This window comes from Mauremys reevesii, linkage group 9 (assembly GCF_016161935.1).
Source record: "Mauremys reevesii isolate NIE-2019 linkage group 9, ASM1616193v1, whole genome shotgun sequence".
In the NCBI taxonomy this organism is placed as follows: domain Eukaryota; kingdom Metazoa; phylum Chordata; order Testudines; family Geoemydidae; genus Mauremys; species Mauremys reevesii.
In genome coordinates, this window is record NC_052631.1 from 14,953,969 (window position 1) to 14,971,379 (window position 17,411).

Below are 17,411 nucleotides of genomic sequence, written 5' to 3' on the forward strand. Positions count from 1 at the left end.
AAAGAAAAAGCTCCACTTGATTTCAAGAGGTGTTGGATCAGATCCTAATATCACAAGTCCTTGTTGCATATGCTAAAGGAATATCCTGTTTAGCTGAAATAGTATTAGGGTGCAAAGGATACACGGGGCCACATATTTATCTCATTTGAATGGGTGTAAATCTGGAATAGTTCTGTTTTCTTCAGTTGAGTTATTGAAGTGTAAATCTGGTGTGAATAAGTTCAGGATCTGGCCTACCCTTGAGCAGGTCTGGCATTCCACTAAGTAAAGGGAGGTCGTTAGTCACAGCTACTGTGTTACCGGCAGTAATCCACCTTCCCCATAATGATTAATACTCACATTTAAATGCCCAAATTGGAGCAGTCTTGCAGTGAGCTTGATCACAATAGCCAAAGAAGCACAAAACATGACAAAACTTGAGCAAAGGTCTAGTATTTGTAGAACCAGATGGTACCACTCGTAGTGCAGTGGGTCCTTGCAAAGAGACATAAATGCCTCATATGGAAAAGGGAACAAAACTGCGTAACCGAGATAGTTAGTCCCTGCAATCCCAGCAAATGAATAGTAGCAGTATGGACCAAGCAGGATGGAGACAATTGCAACAGCAAATTGAATTGGGGAGCCCATGATGCTCAATATGCCAAAGGTGAAGCTAGCTTCCCACTGAAATTGAGACAGAAACATACTATTACTTTTCTGACTAATGAGAGAAAAAAAAACCTATTAAAAACCTTTAACTAAAGAGGGTGGGAGATTTCCTATTACTTCACTTCTTTTATATTCTAAACCCTAATGTGACCAGAATAAGAAACATATTGGAGGGGAAAATAAGCACAATAAATATCATATATGCCCCTTGCTATAAAAAATGATGTGGATTCTCTACAGGGAAGATGAATGCAGTGAAACCAAATTTTGCTAAAAACACTAGAATAAATTAGAGCAGATGTATTTTATTTCTGCATTTGTCATGTATCACAGAAAGAAGTAAATTGCAGTGGGCGGACTTAACTTCCAAACTTGAACACTAACAAAAAATCCCCATTTTAAAGACAGGAAGTAACTCTGGAACTGGTAGAATCACCAAGCTGGTAGAACATTTAAAGCTTGTTCGCTTTAAGCCCTGTATAGTATATTTGATCCACAGCTTTAGTAGCAAAATATGCTTTTTCCTCTTGAATATATCATCGGGATTAACTCTGCAGTTCCCTTGACTTCTCTGCTGTATTTGACACCATATTGAATAATGACATAAGCTTACAAGTGATCTTTGTGTTTGTCCTCTGTCCGCCAAAAGGATAAGTACACCAGCAATAACAGCCTGTGGATGGGGGAAACAGACAGTTACGCTCATAATACTTCATAATGCTGGTAGTGAATTAAATTCTGAAATGCTTTGCAAATGTTTAAATTGTTATCACAACTTGATGGGCCAATTTCTGCCTTCATTAATATGCATTAGACCTGCATCACTCCCAGTAGGGTGGCACAGGTGTAACTGAGGGTAGCAATTAGACTGAGGTTGACTGTATGTGGTGGTGATGATTTGGGAACTCTGTCTGTACAACTGATGAATTCTGGTTGATATTATGAAGTTGTTACTGTAAAAATTACTGTATCATTGAATACCTCTATGTACATGTGGAATCCACCATGGGCTGACGGATTTTATCACATACCCATAAGACTGTGGACAATAGAGAATTGTTAACCTTAATGACTGTACTCTGACTGCACAAAAGGTATGCTAACAAGGTTGACTGAAGCTAGGAGAACCAGTATAATCCAATTCATCAATAGGAAGTTGATGAGGAAGACGTGTAGTTACTATGCTGAATTCCCAACAGGTATAAGATAAGGAGGCACGACTCCTTTTATGCTAAATATATCAGAAATGAATTTGTCTCACTGTGCTCAACTTTTTGCCATCCGATGAATCTTGGATCTGCCTGTATCTTTGCTCCTAATAATATATTGTTGGTGAATGGAACCACCAAAGGAAAATGTGTCTGAAACAAAAATCTGAAGGCCAGAAGATCAGAAAACAGCATAATTTCGGCTCTCATTGCTCACACAGAGGCAAACGTATCACCAAGTTTGAAAACCCAGAACCTTGAGCAATATGGTCTTGTGGTTTGTTTCCCATTTATGGCATGATAAATGTTTTAAGACCTAGATTTTCATTTTCCATGGCACTTTGTATTTTAAATTTTTGATTTAGGGAATTTGAAAATACTTCTCCTGAGGCCGAGCCTGAAATTATAATCTTGGCATAACCATCACGTAAAGTTCTCATGGATAAAAACAGAAACATCTGGAGTGGTTGTTGGCTAAATTAATCAGAAGAAAAGCCACAAGCAGGGGATCCTACAGGGTTCTAGCCAGAATAAATTAGGCTACAAAATAAGGGTACTATTAAGAGTAATTGTAATATTGAGGCTGCACTATAAGATGAGGGCCAAACCCTTTCACAATCCTCTTTGCCAGCTGAGAGGGGTTCAATTTACAATTAATGCACATGCGGTTGGTGGAACAAAGGAAAAATCGAAGATGGATAAAAGCAGGGGAGGGATCATACATCATGCTGGTTTAACTCCAGGCAGATAATTTAAACTAGTAGATGATCAGTTTCCAGTTCATTTTAAATACTCTGGCAAGAAATGTTACTTTCTGTCCCAAAGCTTAAAATGCCATAACATTGCAGTTTTGTAAGCACTGCCATTTGTTTTTGTCTTAATTCTTAATCTGATCCAATGTAGCCAATGGGATTCTTTCCATTGACTCAGGGTCTGTTTTTAAAGGCATTGCTCAGCACTGTGCAGCCAAACTCCCTGAACAGGCTGCTGCCTAGCAGAATTTTCAGAGCTAAAGTAGTTGGCACTTAGCCGCCTATCTCCCCATTCACTGCCTGGGGTCATGTATGTATCTAAATATGGAGGCTGCAGAATCCTGGGATTCGAGTACTGCCCTGTCTAACAGGACTTTCAACACAAGCAAGGCAACCTTTAAGTGATAGGAGACCGGTCAGCTTCTGTGCATCAGTGTCTGCCTGAAACTCTTACACCATGTTCACCTGTTGCAGCTCCTACATCTACAAGGCCATTTCCATTATCTAGTTCAGTGCCGGAGAAGGAAAAAGAGTCATATTCCTCTCCCTCTGGAATCCCCCCTCAGCATTGTCAGTGCCCGAGGCCACTGAACACGATGCACTCCGCCTCCCGACTCCAGACAGTCAATGGATAATGAGAATGGTGAGCCAGATTTCCTACCGTGCTGTGTAATCTGTTTGTGCTCATTCTGTGTTCTTCCCATATACATGTGCACTCAGCACCAAATGCATGAACCTGCTTTGACCCATCATCCAGACAATTCTCCATGTCCTGTAACAGCTGCCACCAGGCTTGGAACCACTGGCTGGAAAATCTAAAAATGCCTGGTGGTTTGCACAGAAACACCCACTAACCAGGGGCGGCTCTACAAATTTGGCCGCCCCAAGCAATCATGCCCGGGAGGCGCCCCCGAGCCGCGGGAGCAGCGGACCTGCCGCGGGCATGACTGCGGAGGGTCCGCTGGTCGCGCGGCTCAGCTGGACCTCCCGCAGCTGCGGGCGGTTCGCTGGTCCGGCGGCTCCGGTTGAGCTGCCGCAGTCATGCCTGCGGGAGGTCCAGCCGAGCCGCAGGACCAGCGAACCGTCCGCAGTCGTGCCTGCGGCAGGTCCGGTCGTCCCGGGGCTCCGGTGGACCTCCCGCAGGCATGACTGCGGCAGGTCCACCGGCCCAGCCTGCCGCCCCCCTGGGAAAGGGCCGCCTGTGACGTTATTGATATAAATGGGGACCATATAGAACATGGGTTGCAACCAAGGTCCTGTAGTGGCACCAAATCCTAAGTAAAGGGGGTCATATAAGGTGTCTAAGACCAGGTTATGGGTTGCTGGTTATAATTATGCTGTCTGTATGTCTGTATCATTTTTAGTTGAAGTTATGAATGTTGGCTCTATGCTGTCAATATTTCAAGTTTGTGCTGTGCTTCTGGGGGAAGCCTCCCAGACAAGCTGGTGTTAGCTCTGCCTAGCCTGTTTGATGGCCCATTAAGGACCATTAAGGACACAATGGACCCATGGAGAGAAGGCAGACACGCCTTGTGACTCAGCAAAGTATGCAGGGACTGGCCCATGTGACTCTAGGCTCCATTTTGCTGTAAAATTCCACAGTGAAGACAAAGGGATTCTTACACCTGGAAAAGTCTATATAAGGCCAATGCCTCATCTCCATCTTGTCTTCAATCCTGCTTCTGACCTCTGGAGGGACTTTGCTACAAACTGAAGCTTTACACAGGGGACTGAACGACCCATCCCGGTGGGGGATGTATTCCAGAGACTTAATCTAAAACCTGCAGTTTACTCCAGCACTGCTGCAAGCCTGAACTAAGAACTTTGCCATTACTGTATGTAATTGATTGCATTTAACCAATTCTACCTCTCTTCTCTACCTTTTTCCCTTTGTAAATAAACCTTTAGATTTTAGATTCTAAAGGATTGGCAACAGCGTGATTTGTGGGTAAGATCTGATGTGTATATTGACCTGGGTCTGGGGCTTGGTCCTTTGGAATCGAGGGAACCTTTTTCTTTTATTGGGGTGTTGGTTTTCATAACCATTTATCCCCAGGACGAGTGCACTGGTGGTGATGCTGGGAGACTGGAGTGTCTAAGGAAATTGCTTGTGTGACTTGTGGTAAGCCAGTGGGGTGAGACCAAAGTCCTTTTTGTCTGGCTGGTTTGGTTTGCCTTAGAGGCGGAAAAACCCCAGCCTAGGGCTGTAACTGCCCTGTTTGAGCAATTGGTCCTGATTTGGCACTCTCAGTTGGGTCCCGCCAGAACAGCTCTGTCACAGTGGCGTAGTCGGCAGGATCCACAGAACCAGGTCAATTAAGCTTTGGGTCAGAACCCCACGCTATTCAAAATTTAAATGTGGGATTGAGAGTTTGGTTGGTTAAAGATCAGTGACCATGAGACAGAGAGAATCAGGAAAAGCAAGGAAACTGCAAGCCTTGAGAGACAGCCTGCAGTTTGATTATGAGCAAGAACTGGCAGAAATTCGAATGGAGAAAGAGGCTGATGAGAGAAAGAAAGAAGTTGCTAAGAGAGAAGAAAAAGCTCGTAAGAGGCGTCTGGAGCTGCTGGCTGCTGAGGAGAAAACTCGACAGATGCAACAGGAGACAGCTAGACTCCAACTCCAAGTCAAAAAAGCAATGGAAGAACAGCAGAGACTGTATCCTCTTGAAAGTCCAGTTTGTAACAATGTTGGTATGTTGTATCACTCTGAGCAGTTGTCTGGGGGTAACCACATGTACCCCAACAATGCCACCTTTTATGTCAATGCTGTTACTGTGGGTTCAGTAGGGGGTGGCCCCATAAATTGTGGCAGTGCTATGTATGAGAGTGTAAAAGTCAATGGTAAAAGCTGTTTAGGGCAAACTATGGCTTCTAACATCACTCTTGTTAGAGCGGATCTGGTCAAAGAGGAAGATTATTTACCAAATCAGAGTGTGAATGTTGTGATCCTCTGTGAGTTTACTGTCCGTGTGCCTTTAGCCAGAATCCACCTTGAGTGGAATGGGGCTCAGCATGAAGTGATAGCTGGCGTCAGGAAGTTATTGCCTAAAGATCTTTTAATTGGGGAAAATGTTACAGCTTTGTTCAGTCCAGGTAGCCAGTTACAGGGGAGGAATGATCTTAAACCTGTGTCTAGTGTGGGCAATGATTTGCCTGAGGTGGGTTGCTCCAAAGGTTTGTCTGTGCCAAGAAGCAGTGTGTCTGGGAATGAAGTTTCTGAATGTCTGTCTGATGTCTCAGAAGTGAATCTGGAGTTAGATCAAGAGCAGAAAGATCTCATTGGTGAGGAAAATGTTTCTCAGGAGCAGATTAAAGTAGATGGTCAGGTTAAATCCCTAACTGAGGAAGGAGAGGGTAAATTTGTACTGGGTAATGGATTGTTGGCTAGTGCAGCTTGTAGAAGTAAACCTGAAATGGGTAACTGTGATTTGCTAAAAGTAGCTCAGTGTAGTGAAAAGAGCAGCAGCTTATCTGTTGGGAGAGGCAATGTGCCTGGTAGGGAAAGTTTGCAGGAGCCTAGGCAGCCTTGTGAGCTGATGGCTTTGTCTAATCAGCAGTTTGGGAAGGGAGGGATAGTGGAAGATGAGTGTCCATATCCCTTACCTGTTTCCTGTGTGGAGAAATGTGACAGTGAGGGGAATGTGCCTGTCTCTGTCAGGGGTATTGACTTGCCTATGAAGGGAGCTACCTCAGTCTCCAAGCAGTTGTCTGTGAACAGCCCTGTGTGCTGGGACAAGGGAAATGAGGTCCCAAGCTGTGTGTCTGGTGAAGGAGAATGTGTCTCCGGCTCTTCTGTGTCTGTGGAGCAGACAGAAGGGGCCTTTCGGCCTGTGATGGGTGAGGGTGATTCAGTTGTCTCAAAGTTGGTTGTAAATACAGCTAAAGCCCAGGAAGGGAATAGTCCTGAGTTTGTGTCTGCTGGGGAGAATGGCACTGTGACTAGGTTGCATCCAGTTAGTGTCTTAGCAAAATCCCAGAGACCAGACAGTTCTGGTGCTTGTAGTTTGCCAGTTGCTAATGTGTGGTTGGAAAAGGGTGCAGCAACTCTGTCTGATCAGGATGATACCCTAGCCGGGGCACAAGGAGAGCATGAAGGTGATTTAAGTGTGTTACCTACTGACAGTTTGACAACTTGTAGCAAGAAGGAAAAGATTCCTGAACTTGTTCATGGCCCAGGGAAGGAGACTGCTTCTGACCTGTTATCTAGAAAGTCTGTAGGTGTGCCTAAAAGGGGATTGTGTAGAAATCCGCCTGTGGGGCCTGAAGTGAGTCTAAGTGTAAGTGAGACCCAGAAAGCGGCTGTGGTTGCTCAGGGAAGTGTTCCTGTAGAGCAAGCCCTAGGTGGAGAGGGGAAGGGCAGAATTTCTGTGAGGGGTGAATGGCTGCTTAGAGAAGCTCCTAGGGAAAGGAATCCTCATGGTAGCCTGTGCAAGCAGTTTACTGCAACTGAAGGGTGTAAAAGTGATTTAATCAAGAAAGTTTCAGTTCCTAACAGCCAGAAATTTTCTGTTGTGAATGGATCCACTGACTTTCCTTTTGAGAGATCCAGTGTGGGCAGCTTTAAAAAGGTCTCAGGTGGAGTAGAAGCTGTTAAGGAAGTTGAGCGGCCCTATAACCACCTGGCTGTGTGTGGCCAGCTTGTTGGTGGGGAGACAATGCTGTTGGGACAGGAATGTCTCCATGCTGAATCTGTAAGTGAGCAGTCGGTGCTTCAGGATCTGAGGACAGATTCAGTTACTGGTGTTTCAGGGCAGAACAGTTGTATGGCTAAATGCTTGAGGAGGCAGGGGAGAGCAAGCCAGCTCTCACCCTCAGACTCTTTGGATTTGTGTGGTATCTCTGTAAGACAAAGTCCAGCCGTGGAATCCATAGCAGCTAAGAAGTTAAAAGCGAGTGTCTGTGTTGATGCGAATTACTTGGCTGGCAGGGAGAAGAAAGACTTGCTAATAGCTGTTAGCACAGAGGGCCCACCCCATCAGCTGGTGATCTCTGTTAAGCAAGAGAAATCAGGGTTTAGTCCCGAAGAACAAGAAGGAAAGAGAAGACTGAATTTTGCAAAGGGAACCCACAGGTTAACCCTAAAATGCCCAAATTCCAATGGTATTGAGCCAAGGGTGTGGCATGACAAACATGATTGTAAATGGACACTTGCAATGAATTTGTTGTTATTGCTAATGCTAATTTTTGTAACTAATGTGTTGTTATGGCCAAGAACTGTAACAATGTACAATGTGCCTAATCTTTTGGAAAATCCCTTAAACATGTTGAAAGGAATACATGAAAACACACTTTATGTTAAAGGGCCTTGCTATACTGATGTTTCACAGTTAATGCATGTAAACAGTGTTGGAACTTTTCACAGGGGAAAATACATTCCAGACCTGATGTGCTGTATGAAAGGGGAAACTGAGGCACACTACCATATTGCTTTCATGGCTAAATGCCAAGGTTCCTGTACTATGAACAACCTCAATATCTACATTGGTTTAATGTTATTTGGGTTCAAAACATTGGCCAGAACTGGTATGGATAAAGTAGCTACTTTCTTTAGCTCTTGGCAAGATCACATGAAACATACAGGAACCATGCTGCAAAAGCTAACCAAGTTATACCTTGAGTTTGTAAAGAGATCCATTCATGTTATTGAACATGACTTTGATAAACCATTTCGGTTATACACTGGTACGGCCTCTAGCCCAACACTAGCTGTAGTGAGACAGACCCAAGGAAAGGGGGCTCTTGGGATGCAGTCAGCGATGTTTTGTCATCCCTTCCTGCATCAATTTTGCGTTGGGGGTGTGACGTTATTGATATAAATGGGGACCATATAGAACATGGGTTGCAACCAAGGTCCTGTAGTGGCACCAAATCCTAAGTAAAGGGGGTCATATAAGGTGTCTAAGACCAGGTTATGGGTTGCTGGTTATAATTATGCTGTCTGTATGTCTGTATCATTTTTAGTTGAAGTTATGAATGTTGGCTCTATGCTGTCAATATTTCAAGTTTGTGCTGTGCTTCTGGGGGAAGCCTCCCAGACAAGCTGGTGTTAGCTCTGCCTAGCCTGTTTGATGGCCCATTAAGGACCATTAAGGACACAATGGACCCATGGAGAGAAGGCAGACACGCCTTGTGACTCAGCAAAGTATGCAGGGACTGGCCCATGTGACTCTAGGCTCCATTTTGCTGTAAAATTCCACAGTGAAGACAAAGGGATTCTTACACCTGGAAAAGTCTATATAAGGCCAATGCCTCATCTCCATCTTGTCTTCAATCCTGCTTCTGACCTCTGGAGGGACTTTGCTACAAACTGAAGCTTTACACAGGGGACTGAACGACCCATCCCGGTGGGGGATGTATTCCAGAGACTTAATCTAAAACCTGCAGTTTACTCCAGCACTGCTGCAAGCCTGAACTAAGAACTTTGCCATTACTGTATGTAACTGATTGCATTTAACCAATTCTACCTCTCTTCTCTACCTTTTTCCCTTTGTAAATAAACCTTTAGATTTTAGATTCTAAAGGATTGGCAACAGCGTGATTTGTGGGTAAGATCTGATGTGTATATTGACCTGGGTCTGGGGCTTGGTCCTTTGGAATCGAGGGAACCTTTTTCTTTTATTGGGGTGTTGGTTTTCATAACCATTTATCCCCAGGACGAGTGCACTGGTGGTGATGCTGGGAGACTGGAGTGTCTAAGGAAATTGCTTGTGTGACTTGTGGTAAGCCAGTGGGGTGAGACCAAAGTCCTTTTTGTCTGGCTGGTTTGGTTTGCCTTAGAGGCGGAAAAACCCCAGCCTAGGGCTGTAACTGCCCTGTTTGAGCAATTGGTCCTGATTTGGCACTCTCAGTTGGGTCCCGCCAGAACAGCTCTGTCACACCGCCCCAGGCGGGTGCTTGCCCCGCTGGGCTCTAGAGCCGCCCCTGCCACTAACGCGCCATATCCCAGTCGTTGTGGGGCTCAAGATGGGGCTCTCAAGCCTTCCAGGCTCTCTCTCTCCAGCACAGCTGGGAGAATGGAAGTCCTGGAATTGGCTTCTCGTGTCTGTGGCTCAGAGGCTGCCCCACCACATGGGCTTCTCTGGGCCAGGGACCCTAGGGCATCCAACCCCCTGGGCCAGCTGGTTGCCTGACCCCCGCAGCCTGGTGAGTGAAGTGCCCCAAGCGTCAGGCAGACTGGGGAGCCAGCTGGCCCAGGAGTTTGGAGGCCCTAGGGCAGACCCTGGGGTGGGGCTGCCCAGAAGCCACAGACTTTGGAAGTCCTGGCAGCAGCTTGCGAAGCTGACGCTTCTTGTCAGTTTCACTGCTGCTCTTTTAGCAACTGCATGGGCCCATGGAGTGTATTTCTTTTCCTGTGCTGATGTTTCCAAACCAAACCTTTGTTGGAATTTCTGGTTGACAGGAAATAATAAATAAATAGGTTTCATTCACGCTTGGAACAAAACCAAATTTCAGAAAGTTGAAAATTCCTGCAAACCAGAAATTCCAAGTTTCAGCCAGCTCTACTTAGCCCCCACGGTCTTTGTACTTTAGGATGAATGGTGCTGGATCAGTGGGCAAGGCCAAACATAAGCAATGTGAAGAATTCTTTCTATTACCATGATATCTTGGCCATCGCAGTGCAAACAAATCTTCTCATTGCACAGGAGGCAGCTAACAGGGCTGCCAACAGGGGAGTTAGCGTGGGAGTTGCCATTGGAGGAGCAGGTGAGTGTCTTTGCGTCTGTTTGTGTAGTGTTTGTATCTCGCTGTAGAGGCCCAGAGGGGCAGGCTGCTGAAGGGGCAGCTGAGCCAGGATTGGCTGAGCCCTGAGTAGGGGGAGGAGCCGGGCTAGGAGGGGCCTATAAAAGCGGCCGCCCAGCCAGGCAGCGGCACAGCTGCGAGCAGCGGCACAGGAGGCAGCTAACAGGGGAGTTAGCGTGGGAGTTGGAAGGGGAGGCCCGGCACCCCCTAGGAAAGAACACCAAGCGGAGCCAAGACAGCAGCAGCCAGCAGCCATGAGCCAAGCAGCAGAGGACACACCGAGGATGAGAGCATGCAGCAGCTGTGGTATGTACCTGGTCCTAGCGGGGGACCCAGAACAGTACTATATATGCATGAAGTGTCGCCTAATAGAGCTGCTGGAGGAAAAGATCCAGGGCCTAGAGCTGCAGGTGGAAACCCTGATAGAGAATAGAAGGGGGTTTGAGAGGCTGATGGAGCAATGGCAAGCAGTAACTGAGGGGGAACGCCCAGGGGCACAGGGGGGAGCAGGGGCTGAGCCCAAGGAAGGGGGACCACCAGAGGAGGAAGATGGGCGGTGGAAGCATGTGACTGTGAGAAGCAGGCCAAGGAAAAGGAGAGCCAGTGAGGGGGAAATTGAGCTAAGAAACAGGTTTGAAGGTATGGAGAATGAGGAAGGGGTACAGCAAGTGGTAACTGACAGTGAGAGGCCAAAGAAAAAGAGGCGAGCGGCCAGTCCCATAGAAAAAGGGGAGGAGTCGATGGAAGTAGCACCAAGTTTGGGCCCAGGGAGGATACAGGATGGCTTAAGGGGAACCACAAGGGATGATAGGAATGGAAGGAGCTTGCAACCAGGGGGAACGGGGGATAGGTTAGAGGACCGTGCTGTCCCCAGGCGAAGGCAGGTCTACGTGATTGGGGATTCCATACTGCGAAGGTTGGACAGGCCTGTGACCAGGGCCGATCCGGAGAACAGAAGGGTGTGCTGTCTACCGGGTGCTAAAATACGGGATGTGGACCTGAGGTTGAAAAGGATCCTAAGAGGAGCGGGTAAGAACCCTTTGATCATCCTTCATGTGGGAACGAATGACACGGCTAGATTCTCGCTAGAGAGGATCAAGGGAGACTATGCCAGGTTGGGTAAGACGCTCAAGGAAATTGAGGCTCAGGTGATCTTCAGTGGGATTCTACCTGTCCCTAGGGAAGGGCGCCAAAGGGGAGAGAGGATCATGATGATTAACAGTTGGCTGAGAGAGTGGTGTTACAAGGAGGGCTTTGGGATGTATGGGCACTGGGAGGCTTTTGGGGACAGACAACTGTTCTCAAGGGATGGGCTCCACCTAAGTAGGGAAGGAAGTAGACTTCTAGGAGGGAGGCTGGCTCATCTGATTAAAAGAGCTTTAAACTAGACACTGGGGGGAGACGGTCGGGAGAGGTCCTAGTGCTCTCCACGCCAAATTTTCACATTGGGAGTGAGGACAACAAGATAACAGATATAGCCAGAGGGGGGCGGTTACGTGTAAGGAAGAGGGGGGGGACAGATTCTAGATCTACAAGTCATACTGGAAGTACTGTGTCCCTACCGAGTTGGGTGAAAAGAGTGAGAGGAGCCCAACAGGAAAAATTAGGATGTTTGTTCACCAATGCGAGAAGCTTAGGTAACAAAATGGAGGAACTGGAGCTCCTGGTCCGGGAATTGAAACCGGATATCATAGGAATAACAGAAACATGGTGGAACGGTAGCCATGACTGGAGTACAGGTATGGAAGGGTATGTGCTGTTTAGGAAAGACCGATGCAAAGGTAAAGGTGGGGGAGCAGCACTGTATATCAATAATGAGGTAAAATGTAATGAGATAACTAGCGCTGCAATGGACAATACAGAGTCTGTTTGGGCAATGGTCACATTGGGGAAGAAAACTACCAGAGCCTCATCCAGGATAGTGATTGGGGTGTGCTATAGACCGCCGGGATCTAGCTTAGAGATGGATAGAGAGCTCTTTAATGTTTTTAAGGAGGTAAACACTAATAGGAACTGCTTGATCATGGGGGACTTTAACTTCCCGGATATAGATTGGGAAACAAATGCTAGTAATAATAATAGGGCTCAGCTTTTCCTAGACGTGATAGCTAATGAATTCCTTCATCAAGTGGTTGCTGAACCGACGAGGGGGGATGCCATTTTAGATTTGATTTTGGTGAGTAACGAGGACCTTGTTGAGGACATTGTTGTAGGGGACAACCTTGGCTCGAGTGATCATGAGCTAATTCGTTTCCAAATAAATGGGAGGATAATCAATAGTGCATCTGAGACTAGGGTGTATGATTTCAAAAGGGCTAATTTTACTAAATTAAGGCGACTAGTTATGGTAGTGGTCTGGGCTAACATATTTAGGGATCTAAGGGCAGATGACGCCTGGGGTTACTTCAAGTTGAAGTTGCAGGAGTTGTCAGAGGCATGTATCCCGAGAAGGGGGAAACGGCTCGTAGGTAGCAGTTTTAGACCGAGCTGGATGAGCAAGCGTCTTAGAGGGGTCATTAAGAAAAAGCAGAAGTGGAAAATGGGAGGGATCAGCAAGGAAACCTACCTTATTGAGGTCAGAGGATGCAGGGAAGCTGTGAGAAAGGCAAAGCGACGAGTGGAGATGGATCTAGCGAAGGGGATTAAAACCAATAGCAAACGGTTTTTTAGCCATATAAATAGGAAGAAAACCAAGAAAGAAGAAGTGGGACCGCTTAAAACTTTAAATGGAGTGGAGATTAGGGATAATCTTGGAATGGCACAATATCTGAACGAATACTTTGCCTCGGTCTTTAATGAGGCTAATGAAGGGCTAAGGAATAGCGATAGAGGGACCGATGGGAATGAAGATATGGGGGTAGACATTACGGTAGTTGAGGTAGAAGCCAAACTGGAACAGCTTAACGGAAGTAAATCGGGGGGCCCGGATAATCTTCATCCTAGAATATTAAGGGAATTGGCGAGGGATATTGCTAGCCCGTTAGCGATAATCTTTAATAAATCCCTAAATTCGGGGATTGTACCGACTGACTGGAGATTAGCTAATGTAGTTCCTATATTCAAGAAGGGGAAAAAAAGTGACCCGGGGAATTATAGGCCTGTTAGTCTAACATCTGTAGTATGCAAAGTCATGGAAAAAATCTTAAAAGAGAGAGTGGTTCCGGAGCATGAGGCCGATGGCAACTGGGATAGATTACAGCATGGATTTACGAAAGGTAGATCGTGCCAAACCAACTTGATCTCCTTCTTTGAGAGAGTAACAGATTTTTTAGACAAGGGAAATGCGGTGGATCTCATATATCTGGATTTCAGTAAGGCGTTTGATACGGTACCGCATGAAGAATTACTGGTTAAATTGGAAAGATGGGGATCAAGTGAAAATCCAGAGGTGGATAAGGAGCTGGTTAAAGGAGACTGCAGAGGGTAGTATTGAAGGGGAACTGTCCGGTTGGAGGGGGGTTACCAGTGGAGTTCCTCAAGGCTCGGTTTTGGGTCCGATTTTATTCAATCTATTTATTGCTGACCTGGGAACCAAGAGTAGGAGTGGGCTGATAAAGTTTGCGGATGACACCAAGTTGGGGGGTATTGTCAATTCGGAAGAGGATCGGGATATTCTCCATGGATATTTAGATGACCTTGTAAACTGGAGTATTAGTAACAGGATGAAATTCAATAGTGAGAAGTGTAAGGTTATGCATTTAGGGATGTCTAACAAGAACTTTAGTTATAAGCTGGGGACGCACCAGTTGGAAGTAACGGAGGAGGAGAAGGACCTAGGAGTCCTGGTTGATCGCAAGATGACTATGAGTAGGCAATGTGATGTGGCCGTTAAAAAGCTAATGCGGTCTTGGGTTGCATTAGGCGAGGTATTTCTAGTAGGGATAAGGAGGTGCTAGTCCCGTTATATAAGGCGCTGGTGAGACCTCATTTGGAGTATTGTGTGCAGTTTTGGTCTCCCATGTTTAAGAAGGATGAATTCAAACTAGAACAGGTACAAAGAAGGGCCACTAGAATGATCCGAGGAATGGAAGGCCTTTCGTATGAAAGGAGACTTGAGGAGCTCGGTTTGTTTTCCTTAACCAAAAGAAGGATGAGAGGAGATATGATTACACTCTTTAAATATATCAGAGGGATAAATACCAGGAAGGAGAAGAATTATTTCAGCTCAGTGCTAATGTGGACACGAGGACGAACGGATATAAACTGTCAGTCAGGAAATTCAGGCTTGAAATTAGACGAAGGTTTCTAACCATCAGGAGTGCAATACTGGAACAGTCTACCGAGGGAAACAGTGGGGCGAAGGACCTCCATGACTTTAAGGTTAAGCTAGATAAGTTTATGGAGGGGATGGTATGATGGGATAACGGGCTTAGTCAATAGGTCAATTATGTGCCTGGTATGATATAACCTTTCCAGAGGGTTTGGCTGGAGAGTCTTGCCCGCATGCTCGGGGTTCAGCTGACCGCCATATTTGGGGTCGGGAAGGAATTTTCCTCCAGGGAAGATTGGCTATGGCCCTGGAGGTTTTTCGCCTTCCTCCGAAGCATGGGGCAGGGTTCACTTGCTAAGGAGTGGGTGGATCGGCTTATGTGGCCTGCATCTTGCAGGAGGTCAGACTAGATGATCATAATGGTCCCTTCTGATCTTGAATTCTATGATTCTATGATTCTATGTAACAACTTATTTGTTCACTAAATTAGCAATGGCATTACCAGCTTCAGGACCTGGAGCCAGAGTCTTCCATCCAGTTTTAAGATGACCTCCCTCTTGAAGGCCATGAAAAGTTCTGCTTAAAAACTGATGAAACAGCATAGTTTTTCCTTAGTTCAAGGGGCTGTGGAATCAGAACTGAGGCAAAGCTGGAAGTTTAAATTTAGTGGCTTGGATACAATGGGATCTATAGCTGTACCACCCTTATTTTCATTTTGCTAAATCAAACCCACTCCATGTTTGTCCACATCTCTTTGTGGAATGTATCAAGTGAAGGAAGACTTTAGCAGTAGAGGAAGTGGACACAACATCATCCCTAAACAAACAGTGATGTTAGAAACACCCTAATCCTATCATCAGCAATGTTTTAAGTAAAGCGATACCCAAAACAGCAATTAAACACTGGTGGAAGGGATAAGATGAGGATCATAGAACATAATTCAATCAGTTCTGGCATATTATTTTAATGTAATTTATTATTTGGATCCTAACATCTGCAGGACATCAGTAACTCTCAAAAACGTCAGCAATTCAAGGTGCTCAAAGTAAAAGATTTTTAATTGAGCATCTATTGATGCCTCTTTTCTAATAAATGAAGGTAGAAACTGGTGGGTGGTTTCACGAGCCAGGGAACTGAAGGGAAACTCCAAGCCTCCATCCTTTTAAAGCCCTTTCCTCAGGACTGGATTATTATCCAAACAATCACAAAACCAAAAACCGATCAACTGAAAAACACTGGGCAATAATTCCCCAGAGACTCTCCATGGTGGCAGCACCAGCTAGTAGGAAGGACACCCTTTAATTCTCCTTTTGACCCAGCTTCCAGGGCCGGCTCCAGACCCCAGTGCGCCAAGCGCGCGCTTGGGGCGGCGTCCCGCAGGAGGGCGGCAGGCGGCTCTAGTGGACCTTCCACAGACGTGCCTGCGGAGGGTCCGCTGGTCCCGCGGCTCCGGTGGACCTCCCGCAGACGTGCCTGCGGAGGGTCCGCTGGTCCCGCGGCTCTGGTGGACCTCCTGCAGACGTGCCTGCGGAGGGTCTGCTGGTCCCGTGGCTCCGGTGGAGCATCCGCAGGTGTGCCTGCGGGAGGTCCACCGGAGCTGCAGGACCAGCGGACCCTCCGTAGGCACGTCTACAGGAGATCCACCGGAGCCACGGGACCGGCGACCGCCAGAGCGCCCCCCGCGGCGTGCCGCCCTGCTTGGGGCAGCGCAAATCCTAGAGCCGCCTCTGCCAGCTTCCCCTTCCTTTTACACTCCACCCAAGCGGCAATGGGGCCAGCCTGGAACTTGTAATCCTTTACAGGCTGCAGTCTCTTTACTTTGTTACAAAATTCTGTCCTATAACATATACCCTCCTGCAATGAATTTGAGTCTTAAACTATTATAGAGTTTTCATGGGGCTGCATAATTTTTAACTCAAAAACTTGCTGCACTTGTATTTATCTTCATGCATAGTTTGAAACCTAAAACATAAACAGGCTTCTGCTGAAACTAAAGGACATGAACCTAAGAGCAGCTGATCAGTGTGAGAGAGGAGCCAAATTCTGCAATCACTTGCACGAGTATATCTCCAGTCATGTTACTTCACATTGACACTGGTGAAATCCAGATTTGGCCCAGAGTTGTAGAGTTTCATTTTTGCTAGCAAAGAAAAATTGTGAGAGGCAAATATCCTGAAACAATCAATATGTTAATATTTACTGCAAAGTTAAATCTTATCAAGGAGCTGCAGGGAGCTCCTGTGTTTAATTTAATGTTGAATACTCCAAGTACTTCTTTTTAAAGAGTTTATATTAATAGGAAACAAATTCAGACATGGTTGACTTTTCTTAGAATTTCAGTAACTTCTCTAATATCTTTTCCCTGCTAACATTTTTGTTGTGGCCTACCAAAGTTCCATTCCAGATGGGACAGGCGATTCGAACGCTCCAGCCAGCAAACCAAGGCTTATAAGAAAAAACAGGAAAGAAAGCAAAAATTCCAGAGAAAATGCTTATAATCCCAAAGGTAATAAGTGTCCCTCCGGTACCCTCATACAGGCTCTTTGTTTTCATTGTGAGTCTCTCTCTCTCTCGCCCTCTGCTTGATTCACATCAAGGATTAGTAACTAAAGCCTAGTCAAAGACGTTTCATTATAAACAGAAGTTTCTTAGAGACTGTAGTCATGACACATGCAGATTGTGTACCTACCATGACAAAACATTATTCTAGTTAAATTAATCCTACATAGCCACAAGTATAATCAAAAAGACTCCGAATGTGCCCAATAACATAAAATGGCTTTCTTTAAAAGAATAAATCCCTGTCCACTTTCAGCTGCAGAAAAACCCATCGAGTGATTCTGAATTACT

General features: G+C 46.0%; 1 protein-coding gene across 1 annotated transcript; it reads right to left on the reverse strand.

Moving 5' to 3' along the window:
* Window positions 1–288: 288 nt before the first annotated feature.
* TMEM212 (transmembrane protein 212) lies at window positions 289–17,114 on the reverse strand. The gene is made up of 3 exons (XM_039488746.1): window positions 16,950–17,114; window positions 1,262–1,321; window positions 289–663 (listed from the first exon to the last, which is right to left on the reverse strand). Exons 1-3 carry the CDS (start codon window positions 17,112–17,114, stop codon window positions 289–291), a joined length of 600 nt encoding a protein of 199 aa, XP_039344680.1.
* Window positions 17,115–17,411: the final 297 nt, after the last annotated feature.